Raw genomic sequence first — 17,148 nt, 5'->3', positions numbered from 1 at the left:
ACGATATATTAACATGTGAATATTCACATGTTGATGTTATTTTACCGATGGATATATATGTGCATATATAAATACTTCATACAATATTTTTTATGGATACTCATTTAGTGCATTTATTCAGATAAATTAATAAGAAACCATTTCCTGGATAAAGGATTGTTAATAAATGACCAAATATTAACATCGCCAACAATAAGCAATGTATTGACACATACGAATAAGACTGATGTATCCATTACCTATAAAGTGGCTGAAGAATATCTGTCGGTAAAAGGTGTAGGTATGATTATTTTATTTGTAATCTGTGCACCATACCAAGAGTTTTTGTAGCAAGACAAAAGGTGAAACTAGCAGTTCAGCTTTTCTCAAACACTACTGCAAAGGCCATTATGTGGTGCCACTCTATGGGTATCGATACATAAAGCTGTAGAAACCGCGGAGTTTTGTAAATAGGTGAATGACTGGTTTGATGTTCACAACTCATCAATTAATAGTTTTGGACTTCATGGAAAGGTAACTAACATTTCAGCACCAAGAATATATGTATATATATCAATAATACATATTAATAATATTTTCGTTTATACTTACTATATAGCGAACACCCACCTGCCATGGAGTTAATCACTCAAATAATATCATATAGGGGTTAAGGCGCCACTTAAAAATATCAATTCCTGAATATAGCCGTCGGAAAACTTCTTAAAGGTTGCTGGCGGACAATAATGGGCTTCACTCTACTTTTTTTTATTGATCACGGGAATGTATAATTTTCCTGGGGACGGACCCGGTTATTTAACCCGAATGTCTGGGTACAAAACGTGGTTCCACTGAACCGATTGCTACAAAATGGGTATCGTTGGAAAGCTTATGGAAATACCGACCCAAGAAGTTGTCATCTTCATACGTTCAGATTTTTCCATAAATGTCGAAAATGGGACCACTATGGGCGCTCACTTAATGTAAGTCAGTTTGTAGCTCGCGCCCTTTCCAAAATGGTGCTAGATGTTGTAATACCTTCTCTGGATCAAGAGATATGACCCTTAAGATCTTAACAACCAGGATTTTCTAAGTGGATATTTAGAGAAAATTTTATAATTTAAAAAAAATGTTCCCGTTTCCGAGTTTTGCTCCTGTCCATAGGATAAAGTCATAAATCCCCGGCAGAAGGCTGGCTATTTTGAGAGAAATTACAAATGAATGCTTGCAATGTTTTTGACCAAATTATTATTGAAAGTAATAAATAATAACCGAATTTTTCACCTTTTTGTTAAAACTAAAAATTTTGTAATGGCAGTGACCACGATACATATGATTAGCATGAATTTCTTTTTTGGCGAATTGGAACAAAGAGGAAATCATAATAATATTGTCATTAAAACTACCGTTATAAGTAAGCGTTCTATTTGATTAACTTTAATTGAAACTGTTGCAATTATTAGAAATTTAGGAAACTTTTGAGTGTCAGCGAAGTGGTGCTTTATCGGAGACCTCTGTTAGCAAATGGAAGGAGTAGGGGGTTTATCCCTTATCCTGGGAAGCTAAAATGTAACAGTGCGTCGGAGTAATCGTGCTATTGATGGTTGGCAGCGGACGTAAGTAAAATATTAGTAGTTAAGTTAATACAATTGTATTAATTTATATTTGCAGGTGTCAAAAGCTGGTCCGGTATCGTCGACGGGTCAGGTGCACTGTCCAGCGTTCCTTATGCCGTATGTCAGATTATTGTTTTCTGCATAATTCAGGAAACAAAAATCGACAAGCGCAGTGGAAAACTATCTGTCGAGAAGTTGTCGTCTTTAGTTCACTGCAGACCGAGTTGCAGACTGGCGGCCCTGGGGTTGTTGTGGACATTGACGAGTCGACGATTGGGAAGCCCAAATACCACCGGGGCCATACTGTTGAGTGGCAAAAGGTTTTTGGTGGGATTGAACGGGGATCGAATAAATGCTTCATTTTCCCAGTCGAAGACCGTTCGAAGGATACCCGATTGTCTCTTATAAAGAATTATATCAGACCGGGGTCTGTGATAGTTTCCGATTTTTGGAAGGTAAGTGTTATAAATGTAGTATGAATGCATGTTTTCTTCGGCTTTATGAGGCTTATAAGAAGGGGTTTATGCATTATGATGTCAATCACTCCGAGGACTTCGTGGATCCAGAATCAGGGCGACACCAAAATACTATATAACCACCATGGTGCAAGGGAAATGGAAAGGTCCCTTGTTTGGAATTTCTTCGGTTCGCTGGTCAGTTGTACAATAAAGCGAATCCTGTATCTGCCAGGATTTTGAGAAGGACTAAACGCCGGCTTAAATGAGTCGATTATAAATTAGATGTATTTGAAGTTTATATCCCATCATTTTACATCCCCTGTAAAAGATTTGATTGTTTGCCTGAAATATACACACAGACAATATTTGTGTAAATTTCAAGAACAGAAAACCCATTAAAAATATTTAATATTAAATATATTACATATTTTTAATGGTTTTTCTGTTTAAAAAATGCCTTTTTACTTATGTTTATATGACAGTGTATTATTATTGAAAAGCTCAAATTAAAATTGACAACACTCTTCCTATCGGTAGAACTGACTTGTCTTTCCTTGCTGTACGGTCAGATTTGGGCGATATTTGATTTTCTTCTCATTGCAGCCCACATTTATCGGTATTTCCACACTGGACCATGCCATAACACAGTGTTTTTGCCCAGGTTGATGTCAAAGCAAACATGAAGTCTACACCAAGTATAACTTCGTCCACAATATCGGCCACTACAAAATCTAAATTTACAGATTTTCTACCCATACTTAGCCTTAATTTGACTGCATTTAACGGCAATACCTTCCTCTTACAAAATCCAGTATAATAATGGACTTTGTTGTACCGGTGTTCAATCCCAAGGTACACAATTCACCACTGATGAAGCCTTTAACCGTAAAGTTGTGATTTTTCTGCTGGATTATGGCTATAGAGATTGTGGGACCATCGCACTCTGGTCCCAAACCTGCGACAAAAATCGAAAAATCTGTATCAGCAAATCTCTGCGACAATTCAGCAAATTGTCTCTAAACATATCATATTTTAATATTCCAGCACTGTTTTTGTAATTTAGAACGGTATTTAAGAAAACAAAACAGAATAATTTAACATTTACGTATGATCTCTTAAAAACTTTAAAAACATCAATAAGGTTGTGACTTCTTACACGGCAAATAACTCAAAATTGAAAGGATAAAATTATTTTTTTCGAAATGGAAGTTTTAGTACAAGGTTTTCTAATTAATTTTACATAAAAATTTGTACACATTATTCGCATAAAATGTGCTGGAAATCAAATTTTTTATAATACTTTTTTGTGGATTTTTTTTCCAAGTCCTAAAAATTGAATTTGAGTTTTACTAATTTCGCTATCCTTTGCCACTCTCCAAATTTTTTGAAGAATGTTCGAAACAGTGTTAAGTTTACAAAAAATTTGGTTCCAGCTGCATATATTTGCATTTACGTGTGTGACATTAAAAATACTGACAATGCCTCTGGTCGTTTCAGTGAATATGCCGTATTACTGTATTCTCAGTTTCTTCTTTGTTTTGTGTTTTAATTGTTTATTTTGATTTTTTCTTCAACGATTTAGACATTTTTGTTTTGGGATCTACTTATGAGAGTATTTTTTTACATTTATATATTTTTGATACATGATATATTATATGAAAAACAGCCAAAAATGTAAAGTTAGTTCACACCGAACTTTATTATATCCCCTACCATAAAATATTCTGACCTCAAGTGGAATAATTTGTTTCCTTTCCTGTCCACGATACCAGTCGGTGACGCTTTTTGACCTCTAAGAACTCCAAATAGCAAATTACAACCAATTCGAACCGAAAAGGTAGATAAAAACCTCAAAATAACTGAAATAGGGAGGTACCGTAATGTGAGAGCTATACCGAAACCTGGAGCTAGGACCACACATTTTGACGCAGAAGGTTTTTGATCATTAAGAACTCTAAATGGCAAATTACAACCAATTCGGGCCGAAAATGTTGATACAATCTTCAAAATACCTGTAATCGGGAGGTACCGTAATATGAGGGCTATATCGAAACCTAGACCTAAGCCACATTTTTTGACGCAGGAGGTTTTTGACCACTGGAAACCCCAAATACCAAAGTACCGCCAATTAGGGCCGAAAATGTAGATAGAAGCTTCAAAATACTCGAAATCGGGGGTACCGCTACATGGGGGCTATAGGAAAAACTGGACCTATATTGGTGATTTTTTGGCTAAAGTACTTTTTACTTATTTTTAGCATATACTGCAAAAATCAGATTGATCTGACGATTATAAATATTTTTTTCGCACCTTCCCATAAAAGTGAGACCACTGTGCATCGTTTTCTTCATCTACCAGCGACCCTTCGTTATTTGCGAAATTAACTTTATTTGCTACACTTGATGTATCCCTTTCCAAATTCCTGCCACCAGTTGGTCGTCGCTTGTTGAAGACGGTGAGGCGGATCTGGGCCTTGGTCGTCACAATCTGCATTTTCGTGCTGACAGCCCCTCGTTTCACCCGTATTAGTGCATCCTTCATCAGGTCGACAATGTTCTAGGGATTGCTGTCCTCAACTTGCAGCCTCTGCACGTTGTAAGCATGAGGTTTCACCATTATCCTCGCGGTTTCTTGGGCCAGCGCAAATGACACGGTTTCTGCAAATGTTCCCATCGGGGCCGCATATGTTGCAAATTGTATCTCCGGATCACGAATACCTCTAGCAAATGTTTCAATCTTTATGCGGCCCCACCAATAGATGTGTCTCTCCTGGACATGCCAACTGCGCCAACCGCTCTACTTTAGCCGCAAAGTCTTGTAAGGTCTCATTTGCCTTCTGGACTCTTTCCCTCAGTTGCATTCTGTAGATCTCTTGCTTATGTTCACTACCATACTTACGTTCGAGTGCAGTCATTCTATCTTCATAGTTGTTTCTAGAAGCGACGAAAATACTCTGGAATAGTACGCAGCCCCCCTTCAATGCCATAAGTGGTGCTACAGCCTTGTCGTTCCAAGAATCTCAAGCAGTCATTTCAAACTGTAATTTGACCCACTTAGGGCGGAGAATTTTTTTTTGTGTGGAAACTTAAAATTTTATATGAAATTGTTATTTTTGAAGCTTTTTAAGCATTTTTTAAAAAAAAATATTTTTTTCTCTAAAACGTAAAGTTTTCCTGATCTCGGGCCACTTTTAAAAATGCCGAAAACTTGGAAGAGAAATATCTGTATATTCTTACATGACAATACCTTGGGTTTTTGATTGCGAAAATACTCTTACGATATTCCTAACAAATCCCTAAATTTATATTTAAATTTTTCATCAAAATTCAAAAAAGTCGATTTACTGAACACATTAAAGGCCTCGACACATTAGAAGCATGGCATTCTTGCTAAAGTCATATCTGGTAAATGACTAAAGACCAAGTTCGACCTAAAAAATAGAATTTCAGAATCACATTTGAATTAGGTCGAACTTGGCCTTCAGTCATTTACCAGATATGACTTAAGTAAGAATGACATGCTTCTTAGTCGAGTGTCATACTAGCACGATTTCAACATGACGACGTCAAGTTTTAGGCGAGGGGTATGAAGTAGTGAAACCCATGTACATGGTTTTCTGTGTTTATTGTGTTTCCTCTTCTTGTTATTCGTTGCAAGTTTTTTTTCGCATTTTCTGTCATTTTTATTTTCTCAAGCCAACGTTAACAACAAAACAAGCATAAAAAGATTAAAAAAAAACATTTAATTAATGAAATAGTAAAAATTTAATTATTAATGTTAATTATTTTGTGTTGTTTTTTAGTTTATTTATGTTTGTTTTTTTTATTGGTAAGAGAAACACAACAAACGCGAATGGTAAAATAAAGAGGACATGCAAAAAGCTTAAATTCCGCGTTAAAGTGTGTGGACACTAACGAAACTTGAAAAGAAACTTCAACAAAATTGGTTTCAAGAAACCTTGCTAGTCTTACCATCGACTTATGTGTCGAGGCCTTAAAGGATGTGGACAGAATCTTCTTAACTAACTCTTTAGCATGTACATACCTCTGCGTCTTCTAATCTCTTTTCAATCACCTACGTGATGTTCTCGAACTGTTTTTTTTTTCTAGAGTTCTCTTCTTCCAAGTTTTCGTCGAATTTGGCAGATAATTTCCCCTCATGATCATCTCCATTTTAGCTCCTAATTTCTCCATCATTTTGGAATTTTCTTCACTCTTTCTGCACATTTCTTCTAACACTCAATTGGAATTTTCTTCGCTCTTTTTGGAATTTTCTTCCATTTTAGCAACTAATTTCTCCATCATCATAGTCATCATTATTTTTAAATCATCGCCCTTGGCAGCTACCGACGAAATTTCCTCACCGCTGGACTCGCCGCTTTCCGATAACTCGACTTCATCCTTACTGTCGAACTCATATGCGTCGATGTTCATTCCACGGTTCTTGAACTCTTCGAACAGTCGTTTTTGTAGTTAAGTTTTGTTGCCTGTGTATGACTGCTCCCATTTACCGAGCTCCTTCTTCAAATCTTCCACTCGTAGATCCTTAAACTGCATTTTGGGATTATCGTAATCTCACTTCCTGACACCAATTGTTTCGGAATTAGGTTTAACTAATCCAGATAACGATTTGTACCCACTCTTGCATCAATGCATGCATGAGTCTGATCGGCGTGTCTTTCGCTTTGGTGGATTGACAACACTGTTTACTATAACACCCAGTTAAAATCGAACAGAAAATGTTCGAATCAAACCAACAAACAACTCTGTCAATGCCATGCAACATATCTCATGGGCTCCATCAAATTTTACCGGCATTAAATTAGCGCCAACACAACACGCGAACATGGTAAGGTGTAATGGGCAAAGACTCAATCAAATGTTTGTGCTCTCCACATGCTTCTCTCTCTTTGCTTGGGTTATACTCTTTTGGTGGATACCTAACCGAGTGTGTTTGTTGTGGCGAACGACGAACCCCAACAACAGAGCACAGCCAGACTAAACAACTTTTCAATTTAAAAATTTAATTCGACGCGAGCGCACGTAAAACCGCGTGAATGCATTTTAACGAAATAAAAAACCATAATAAAGCAAAAGAAAAACGAGAAGTTGTGTTGTGTTTTCCTTTTTTCTGTTTTGAAGACAACAAATGTTGTCAACGACGACGTCGGCTACAATAACAACAACAAATATCGGTCTTTAATTTCAAATCAATTTTTCAAAAAATAAAACCTCGTTTTGTGTTGTGTATTATTATTTAGAGTTTTGTTTGTTGTTGTTTTATACATGTGTGTTTTTTTTTCATTCAATTGAAATGAGAAATAAATGAAATGAAACAAAAGTGAAATAACAAAAGCAACAACAACAACAACAATAGAACCAATAACAACGTGGGGTTACTAATAAAATAATAGCAACAAAAAAAACAACAACATCAGTAAATGCATACGTCGATCAACGGTGTGTTTTGAATGTTTTCAATACGTAAGTCAGTGTTAAGTGTGTGTGTGCGTACATGTAATGGAGCTGCTAAACAGTCTCCCCGTCTCAGAGAGAAGAAGTAAATAACATCCAACCAAATAAATAGAAGAAGCAAACAAATATTTTCTGTATGAAGTGTGAAGTAAAAAATAAAAAAATTAATAAAATAACAACAAAAAACAAATGCCCATAACATAAAGTGTAGTATTGTGTAGCGAATATCGTAAAGTTCGTAAAGTTCTCGAGTTATGAGTTTTTAGCCTCTGTTTGTGGCTTTGCCTCCTCCATTCTGTGTTTATTTTTATACCTATTGTGGTGGGGTTTTTTTTCTAAAGCAAAAACAAAACGGAATAAGAAACCCAATAAAATTGGAATTCATAAGGAATATAAGAAATAAACAATAACAGCAACAACAATACAAACCCCAACTACACCACAAGGAATGGGAATTTGATCGGCCATAAAGCAAAACAAAAATAGTGCAAACAATACAAAATTTTATAACGTTTTGAAATTACAGTTCAGAAAATACATATGAAGTTCGAAATTTTGTGTAAAATATACTGTGCAAATTTTTGGGAAATTACGAAATTGTATTGAAAAAAAAACGCTTATGAAAAGCTTAGAAATTGTAAATTGCAATCTTATTAATAATAAACCAAAACAAGTGAAAAAGCCTGAAGTTGGATAAAATCGACCATACGAAATCTATTTAACTATTGACCTTCTCCTAAGTAGGCCATAAAAAAAATAGGTTTATTTAATTATTTATCTGGATAACTATTGACATTGATATTAAGCACCGCCAAAATTATGGGGAATTGGCCAATAATAATTTTAAAATACCGTATTTCCCGCATATAAACACCCCGGATATACATACATAAGCATTCCCAGCTTAATAGTACTGAAACTTGTGCAAATGTTATTTCTGGCTCAAAACATATTCTAGGCAATCAATCATACCTCGGAATTTTCTGCACGAAAAATAATTTTAAAACATTAAATGCTTTTAAAACCAATGTTTTAAAACGATGAAAACTACTGGAATCACTTTATTATGGAATATTCTATCCGAATCGACAAAAATATCCTCTTTTTGGACGTAAATATGGAAATAAAAAATTGTGAAATTGCGGAAATTCCGCACGGAATTTTTATTCACAATTGTCCTGATTGAAATTATTTCAATATAGGGATTCCTCGCTCACTTAAAATTTGGTATTCATTCTAACTTCTGAAAATTCGTTTATATTCACCGACCCAAAATAATGTTAATGACAGAAGTTGCGAAAATTCCATTGTTAAAGGCCGGCTACTTAGAGAAAATTTACAATGTTTTAAATGTTAAACCAACATAGGTTTTTATGCAAAGAAAATTTGACCACGCCCACTTTTTTCAATTTAAATTTTTTTCTGCAAAAACTACTGAGGCGAAATTTCCTGAAAGGGAATGTACAGGGATGGCCCCCGAAAACAGGCTACATATGTATGTATTTTATTGAATTCCATAGGGGGCGGGGTACCTCCCCTATGCGATATTTTTAAAAACTCTATATTTGCAAAAATTACGAATGTATCGGTTTAAACATTTACAGATTAATCTACAATTTAAGTACTTCTTTGAGGCCTCTAAAGACCCAACCACGCCTGATTTTTTAATACTACTGAACCAATTTCCATCAAATTTGCAGCAAAACTCAATGTCTGCCGTTGTTGTGTATATTAAATGAATTTCGTAGGAGGTGGGGTGCCTTTCCCACGCTATATGTCTAAGCCAAACACCTGTCCATAGCAGAAAGTTTTAAATCCCCGGCCCACAAGGCTGGCTATTTAGGGAAAACATGTTCCGTAACATTTTGTGGAATACTCGCAGAAGAGGATATTAAAGAGAACCATGTAATGAATATCAAGTCCGATGAAAAATTTTAAAATAAGATAGCACGATCTGATAACACCCTACAATGCTAGAGAGCCAAGGGACGAAGATATGAGCACAGAAGTAATGTCGATAAACAATGAATTCTTCTTAAAATAGAAAATATCTATAGAGAAATACTATTTTTGTCGCGTTATTTTCGACGGGGCCGAATGATGTGTCTGAATCTTTAAAATACCGAAATTCGGGCGGTTCATTTCCATGGGAGCTATATCAACACGGGGACCTGTACCGACAATTCTCTGCAGAAATATTTTATACCCAATACCAAATTTCTGCTACTATGTTTGGATAATGTGGCTAAAAACCTTTCACAATTCCGAAAATCGGACCTCAACGGAGACTAAACAAAATATTTCCCATTCTGGTCTGATTTTGGAGTTGCGATATTAAAACAAGCTGTGGTATTAGATTTTAAATCGCATTTATTGACATTTTTTTAAATTAGTATAAAACAAGTAAAAGAATTAGTGGGCTTCTCGGACAGAAATATATCCTCGTCCTGTGTGAATTGAGGCCTTCATCATTGGCGACAGATCAAATGTGTTGTGTTTTTTTTTCCTAAAAAAATATGTATTTAGGTGCTTTTTGGAATTTTGTGACCTTTTTTGGACCTGTGAACTTACAAAGACAAATATGTAACTAACGAAGCAATGCGCCCCTTTTGATATAGGGATACGTAAAGTCGGTTTCAATTAATCGATTATTAGTCGTAAAATGTTTAGAAATCGTAGTCGACTATTGCCTGTATGATTTGCTTCTGCTAGTGAATGAAAGAATGCCAAAACCCCGAATATTTGTCTATCAAACGGCTTAGACTTATCAAATATTCAAAGCCCTCTAAAAGTCTTATCTTGAGTAGAGGAACGACTATTAATGGCTAGATTACCTTTCATGATTATTGTTGCACTATGCTTCGAAAAACAAAATACAATTCGTGGTGTAGTTGTAAATGTACCCATATCAGTCAATAAAAACCATTACTTCCCTTCCGAAACATTTTGATCACGCACGTGTAATTGCATCAATTGCATCTTAAATGTCACATGGAATATCAGCATGATTGTATGACTGAGACAATTAGACCGACGAAAGTAATTGAGGCAGCCAGGTACTTGATGAGCACAGAATTGTATATCAAACATGGTATTATAAATGATGAAGAATGGTTTGAAGGTTACAGCTCTTTTATTGCCAATCAAGAAGATCAAGTGGTCTTCTTTGTGCAGACATACCTCTTGGTGATGAATATGCCATGAATAACCTTAATCCAGGTGGTAACCAAACTATGCACGAAGCTGTAGAGCTGTTGAAAATGTGTCTCATCAGCAAGTAGTCCTGGCTCCGGTGGGCAAAAACGATCTCGAACGGAAAAATATTCTAAAATTATTCGATCTGAACTTCAGCGCTATGATAGAAGGTGGTGAGGAATTGATAAAATATTTTATAGCTACAAATAGCTAAAGCATTTGTTAATTAAAAAGTGCTATGACAATCGCTTTGAGGAAACAGACGCCATCAGGAAACGTTACAGCTGCAAATGCTTTGGAAGAATAATATGTGAATAGCCTTATTCAACATGATAACGGTTATCGCATCCCTAAAGCTGTTAGAACGACTCTAGCTCACTAGGAAGTAGAAAAGAAGAAACCCGTTGCAATGATTATACAGTTCGGCCAGTTCGCGATCACGAAACGTTGCAGCTGCTAAGCTTTGGATGAATAATATGTGAATAGCCTTATTCAACATGATGACGGTAATCGCATCCTTAAACGTATTAGAACGTCTCCAGCTCATTGGGAAGCAGAAATCAAGAAAGCCATTGCAAAGATTATATAGTTCAGTCTTCCAATGTTTTTATAACCTTTTCAGCAGCCGAATCCAAATGGTTGGAAAGTTTGGTCATCCTATCAAAAATTATTGACAACGTTGATACTTCTGAGCTGATGATGATGAAGCTTCAAATTTGTCATTTTCTGAAAAGGCTCGATTGATCCGTAATTATGCGGTCACATGCTCTCGTTGCTTGGATTTCCGTTTCCGGTAACTATTTTCCTTATTCAAAATGAATAATGGAGTTTTTGATGATCATTTTGTCGAAAAATATTATTGGAGAGTGGAATTCCAACGACGTAGATCTCTTCACATTTATGGAATGTAGTGGCTAAAGGATGTTCCGAAATTTTGTCTTAATGATTCTTCTTCCTTTCATTCCGTCATAAATTTTATGAGCAAATATATTTTCACAAATGGACCTGACGATAGTTTACTGGAGTACATTTCTTATCAACGGCACAATCACAATCGCTCTTGTACTACAGAGTTTCGTGGTGAAAAATATGTAGATATGTCATGTCATATTCCCCTATGTCTACAAGTGAAATATTGATGCCACTTCCCGAAATTTTTGCCGAAAAATATTGTTGGAGAGTGGAATTCCAACGATGTGGATCTCCTCACATTCATGGAATGTACTGGCTAAAGGATGCTCCTAAATGTTGTCTCAATGATTCGTATTCCTTCCATGCCGTCATAAATTTTATAGGAAAATATATTTCCTCAAATGGATCTGATGATAGTTTACTGGAATACATGTCTTATCAACGGCACAACCACAATCGCTTTTGTACTAGAGAGTTTCGTGGTGAAAAATATGTAGGTATGACATGCCTTATTCACCTATGTCTACAAGTGAAATATTGATGCCACTTCCCGAAAATTTTGTCGAAAAATATTATTGGAGAATGGAATTCCAACGATGTGGATCTCTTCACATTCATGGAATGTACTGGCTAAAGGATATTCCGAAATTTTATCTTAATGATTCGTCTTCCTTCAATTTCGTCATAAATTTTATGAGCAAATATATTTTCTCAAATAGATCTGACGATAGTTTGCTGGAATACATTTCTTATCAACGGCACAATCACAATCGCTCTTGTACTATAGAGAGTTTCGTGGTGAAAAATATGTAGATATGGCATGCCATATTCCCCTATGTCTACAGTGAAATATTGATCCCCTTTCCCGAAAATATCGAAAAATATTATTGGAGAGTGGAATTCCAACGACGTGGATCTTCTCTTATTCATGGGATGTACTGGCTAAAGGATGTTTCGAAATTTTGTCCTAATGATTCGTCTTCCTTCAATTTCGTCATAAATTTTATGAACAAATATATTTCCTCAAATAGATCTGACGGTAGTTTAATGGAATGCATGTCTTATCAACGGTAAAATCTCAATCGCTCTTGTACTAGAGAGTTTCGTGGTGAAAAATATGTATGTAGATATGGCATGCCATATTCTCCATGTCTATAACTGAAATATTTACGCCACTTCCCGAAAATTTTGAAAATATCCAGCACTATAAAGGGAACTATGACAAAATTCAAAGTATGCTAAATGCAGAATTGGACTCGCAAATAGTTTGGCAATTAAATAATTTTGAGTATTTTGTGACCCACGAAAATATAAAAGTATAACTTACGACGAATATTTGTCATCTATTCGGTCTTCTTAAAGAAACCCGAAAATATTTTTATAATGAAAATTCGAAGACAAAATTATAAATGCACACAATCCAACAATATTGTCACTGCATAGAGCCAATATGAATATCCAATACATCCTAGATCCATATGCATGTTGTTGTTATAAAGGGTGATCCATTTAGAGGTTCCTACATTCTCTAAAAAAACACAGAAAAATCAAATTGAATGGGGAAAGTTTATTATTGGTCTGTTCTAGAACTGCAAGAATCTACTAATTTTTACTATTTTTCCGATAACATAAAGGAAAAAATGTTATCGTAGTAAAAATTAGTAGCTTCTTGCAGGTTCTGGAACAGAGCATATAATTTGAAAGAACATTCGATGACATTTATTTTTACAGATTATTTGTCAGTTCCAGAACTGCAAGAATCTACTAATTTTTACTATTTTTTTGATAAAATAAAGGAAAAAATGTTATCGTAGTAAAAAATAGTAGCTTCTTGCAGGTTCTGGAACAGACCATATGTGTAACAAATATTGGCTGAGGTTATGTCTCAGACAGTTCATCCGTTGAGTCAAATTTTCAATTACTCGTTCAAGCTTTTCGACTGAAAACTGGCGAATGGCACGTCTGATGTTTTCCACCAAGACAGCAATCGAAGCGGCTTTATCCGCATACAATTTTGACATTACATATTCTCACAGGAAAAAAACTAACGGAGTGATATGAGACCAATCGATTGCTCTTTCAATGAATCTATTTGTTGATGCGATATGTGGGAAGTGGCGCCGTTTTGTTGAAACCAAATATCGCCGCAATTACGAGCTTAAACTTCAGAGATCAAATTGTCGGTTATCACGGCAAAATAACGGTCGAACTGGACCGATGAAGTGGGACCTCTTGAATCTCTTTAAGTTGCTCTTCTTCCCAAATATGGCAATTTTGCTTCTTTACATACCTATAAAGCCAGAAATGTGCCTAATCACTGAACAAAATTAGGCTCGAAACACACTCACCACATCACGCAAACTTTCGTAATACAGTTGAACGATTTGTAAACGTTGTAGAGGCGTAAGCTTTTTCATGATAAAATGTCAAACCGTACTAAACAAAAATAACATGATCACGTGACACTACTCGTAATCTGTCTAAAAAAGGCTGTTGAAAAAAGTACCTCTAGTTGGATCACCAGTTATTATCAGCTACATGAAAGCTAATTTGATTTGGATCATAGCACGAACGTGTGGAGGAGGTAGTGGACGAAATTTACCAATATAGTTATGGTGTCAATCAATCGTTTTAGATGATCACTGTAGGAATTTGGATACTCTTGGGTTATAACATTAAGAACTATGGACTAGCCCACGAAAACATATCGTTATAAGCAGAATTACAATGATTACCTTTGTGGAAAATCTCAAAATAATTTTTAACTTTGTGAGGAAGGTCCCGGAAGGATTTCTCCGATTAAGGATAGGTAAGTCGACTTTATATTAATCGACTTTTTGCAGTCAAAAGTCGAAGTCGACTTTTAGTGGGAGGTAAAATCGCATAATCGACTATCTTGTGTTCGGTTTTGCCCATAGATTTTCGTTGAGTTTGGCGGTTTTACAGTTTTCTGATGGCTACAAAATCATCTGAGCAAAGGTTCAAAAGACAACTCGATATTCAACGAATAATCGATTGTAACCGATTTTAAAGTCAACTTAAACAATCGCTAGACCGAAATATCGAATTTTTAGTTTTGGACCAAAATCGAAAAGTCGAAAAATTGATTATTGCTTTTCTTACCTATCCCTACCTCCGATATAGTTTATCTTCGATCTTGATTTATGTAAAACATAAATATTACGATTCGCAAAGGTTGGACATTTCAGACACTACTTTCGATAGTTATAGTCCCAACCGATAATTTTAGTTAATCAATTTAAAAAAGGATTGCTAGAATTACCTTCGGTAAAAATTTCAAAATTATAATCGAAGTGCTCTCGAACGATAATTTTGAACTTTTGTCAATGAGGTAACCGAAGATGTGATGTAGTCCGTTTGATGCCGGTAGGGTTTTTAAGCTTTTGGGCCATTATCTCAGGAAGTATAAACTTGCCTTCAAAAAATTATACCGTCGTATTAGGGCCGTCGAGCACAACGTGCGGTAAAAATTTCAAAAGAACCAGAGAGCTGCTCATATACTGCACTTTTGATAAAAGCTTTGAAATTTTGTGTGTGGGAGATACCGGAAGTGTTTTTTCTGTTTCGCATTTTTAAAATTTTTATTTTTTCCCGAATTAAAAACATATGACTGTTCGGTGTGAATGTTCGTTTTGAAGTCTTCTACCCCAAATAAGTGTCAAACTGCAAACTAAAGGATATCCCAGTTTATTTTAAAACATTTTGTAAGCGAATTAAGCTCTAAGGGGGATGAAAATCTTCTGCCGAACTTTACGCATATTTTTCGTGTTTTTGTTTTATGTCTCACTAAAAAACGCAAGAATAATATAGTCGAAACCTATGCATCTGATATTAGGTATTTTCACTTGTTTTGCATTAGAATACATATTAATTTGTGTGTTTATATGTTTATTTTCATTTCAGAGAAAGCTAATAAAACGAAGTAAACAAATTTGAATTAATAAAAAAAAAAAACAAAAACAAACAAGTGAACCAAATTGTCGTAGAAGTCAGTTGCTATCATCATAAAAACCTGAGTGAATAAAAAAAAAAACAAAACAAATTTAAATATCGCCGCAATTTAATGATAAAAAATTATACAAAAAGTATTTGATAACATAAAAAGTGTGCAAAAAGATAAAAAAATAAAGAATTTAAATAATCCGAAGCAAAAAAGATAAAAAATAATTATCATAAAATAAACAAGAAATATAACTTGAAAACGGGAAACAGTAAGTGAATAAAAATAAAACAAAAAAAAAAATATTAAAAGTGTTGAAAGAGCCTATAACCCAGCTAAACAGTAATTGCCGTAGCCTACAAAAGTCAACGCATGACAACACTGGCCATTTGTGATGGCTACCCAAAAATGTATGATGCTGTACATAGGAGATTAAATATTGGTGGGGTTCAAGAGCATTGCCCAAACAACCGATCGACCCAGAGTGGTGGCCACCAAAAATAACAAACCAAACCGACAAAAATTTGTTATGAAATATTTTTGAATGGACACAAAGCAAGTCAAGTAATTTAAATAAATTACAAATCCAACAAAAGAAACAAAATCTGGTATTTCTGAATTTGAATTCCCTACAAAACCAAACCAGCCCAAACAACCAACCAAGCAACCAGTCATTCGAACAAGGAAAAAAAAGAGTCAAGCTTCGTCTACAAAAAATAAAGTTATTTATTGTCTAATTTCAATACGGCGACAACAACAACAGCAGCAGCCATTGGCGGTTCAACAGCAAACAGCCTAAAAAGCTCCACAAACAAATATCTGTAGCTTTTTTTTTCTTCAAATTGGATACCAAACCCAAATTCTGAAAAGCAAAACGACGAAACTTAACGTAACAGAAAAAAAAACCAAAATTCCAAACATGTCGTCTACCATGGCTGCCACAGCACCACCGCCAACATCATCATCGTCATCATCACCGCCAACTGGGGTGACACGCACCTCGGATTGTCGTAAATTTTCACCAAATATCTTCAACAAAAGTAAATGCAGTCATTGTTTTCGTCAACGTGAAGAGCATAGCGCTGCTGCCTTGGAATGCAATCGGGTAAGTCAAATGAAGAGCGAGAAGACAAAAAATGCCGCATATTTCAAATGACACCACAACAACACTCCCTTTCTTGTGTGTCTCATATGATGTGGTGGTGTCCCCCACTGATTTTGTTTTAGAATTTCTAGCAAAAGGAGGGACGACAAAAACCCAAAAAATATTCAAATAATTTCGAACACTTTTTTTTGGGAGTTTTTTTCTCAGCGTGGGTAGTTTTTTTTTAGTTTTTGAAGAAATTGTACAGCATTCGTCTGTCTCCGGGGCAATCAATTTCTTTACTCCTCCTCCTCCGCCCTCTTGGGATTTATTATTTATTAACTTTTCTGATCATGTCTCTTCATTATTAAACAACTGTTTTATTTGACAAATTTATGAAACGTGATATGCATTTTAAATCATGCCACTCGAAAAAAATTTGTAAAGTGTTGTTGTTGATTGGCGGGGA

The 17,148-nt window shown here is 35.3% G+C and overlaps 1 protein-coding gene across 5 annotated transcripts in view; it reads left to right on the top strand.

Moving 5' to 3' along the window:
• The first annotated feature begins 6,975 nt into the window (after window positions 1–6,975).
• Window positions 6,976–17,148, top strand: part of osp (myosin phosphatase Rho interacting protein outspread) — a 442,634-nt gene continuing 432,461 nt past the window's right edge. For 3 of the 5 annotated variants that reach the window (XM_073967644.1, XM_073967645.1, XM_073967641.1), the window contains exons 1-2: window positions 6,976–7,536; window positions 15,559–16,700. In XM_073967644.1, the coding sequence (XP_073823745.1) occupies window positions 16,515–16,700 (186 nt within the window). In that variant the 5' untranslated portion in view covers window positions 6,976–7,536; window positions 15,559–16,514. The other 2 variants (XM_073967642.1, XM_073967643.1) reach the window with 2 other exon arrangements.

Source organism: Musca autumnalis, unplaced genomic scaffold (assembly GCF_047663935.1).
Source record: "Musca autumnalis isolate F117 unplaced genomic scaffold, ASM4766393v1 scaffold_2, whole genome shotgun sequence".
Lineage (NCBI taxonomy): Eukaryota > Metazoa > Arthropoda > Insecta > Diptera > Muscidae > Musca > Musca autumnalis.
Note: the sequence above shows the minus strand (reverse complement) of the source record. Positions and strands in the feature narration are given on the sequence as shown.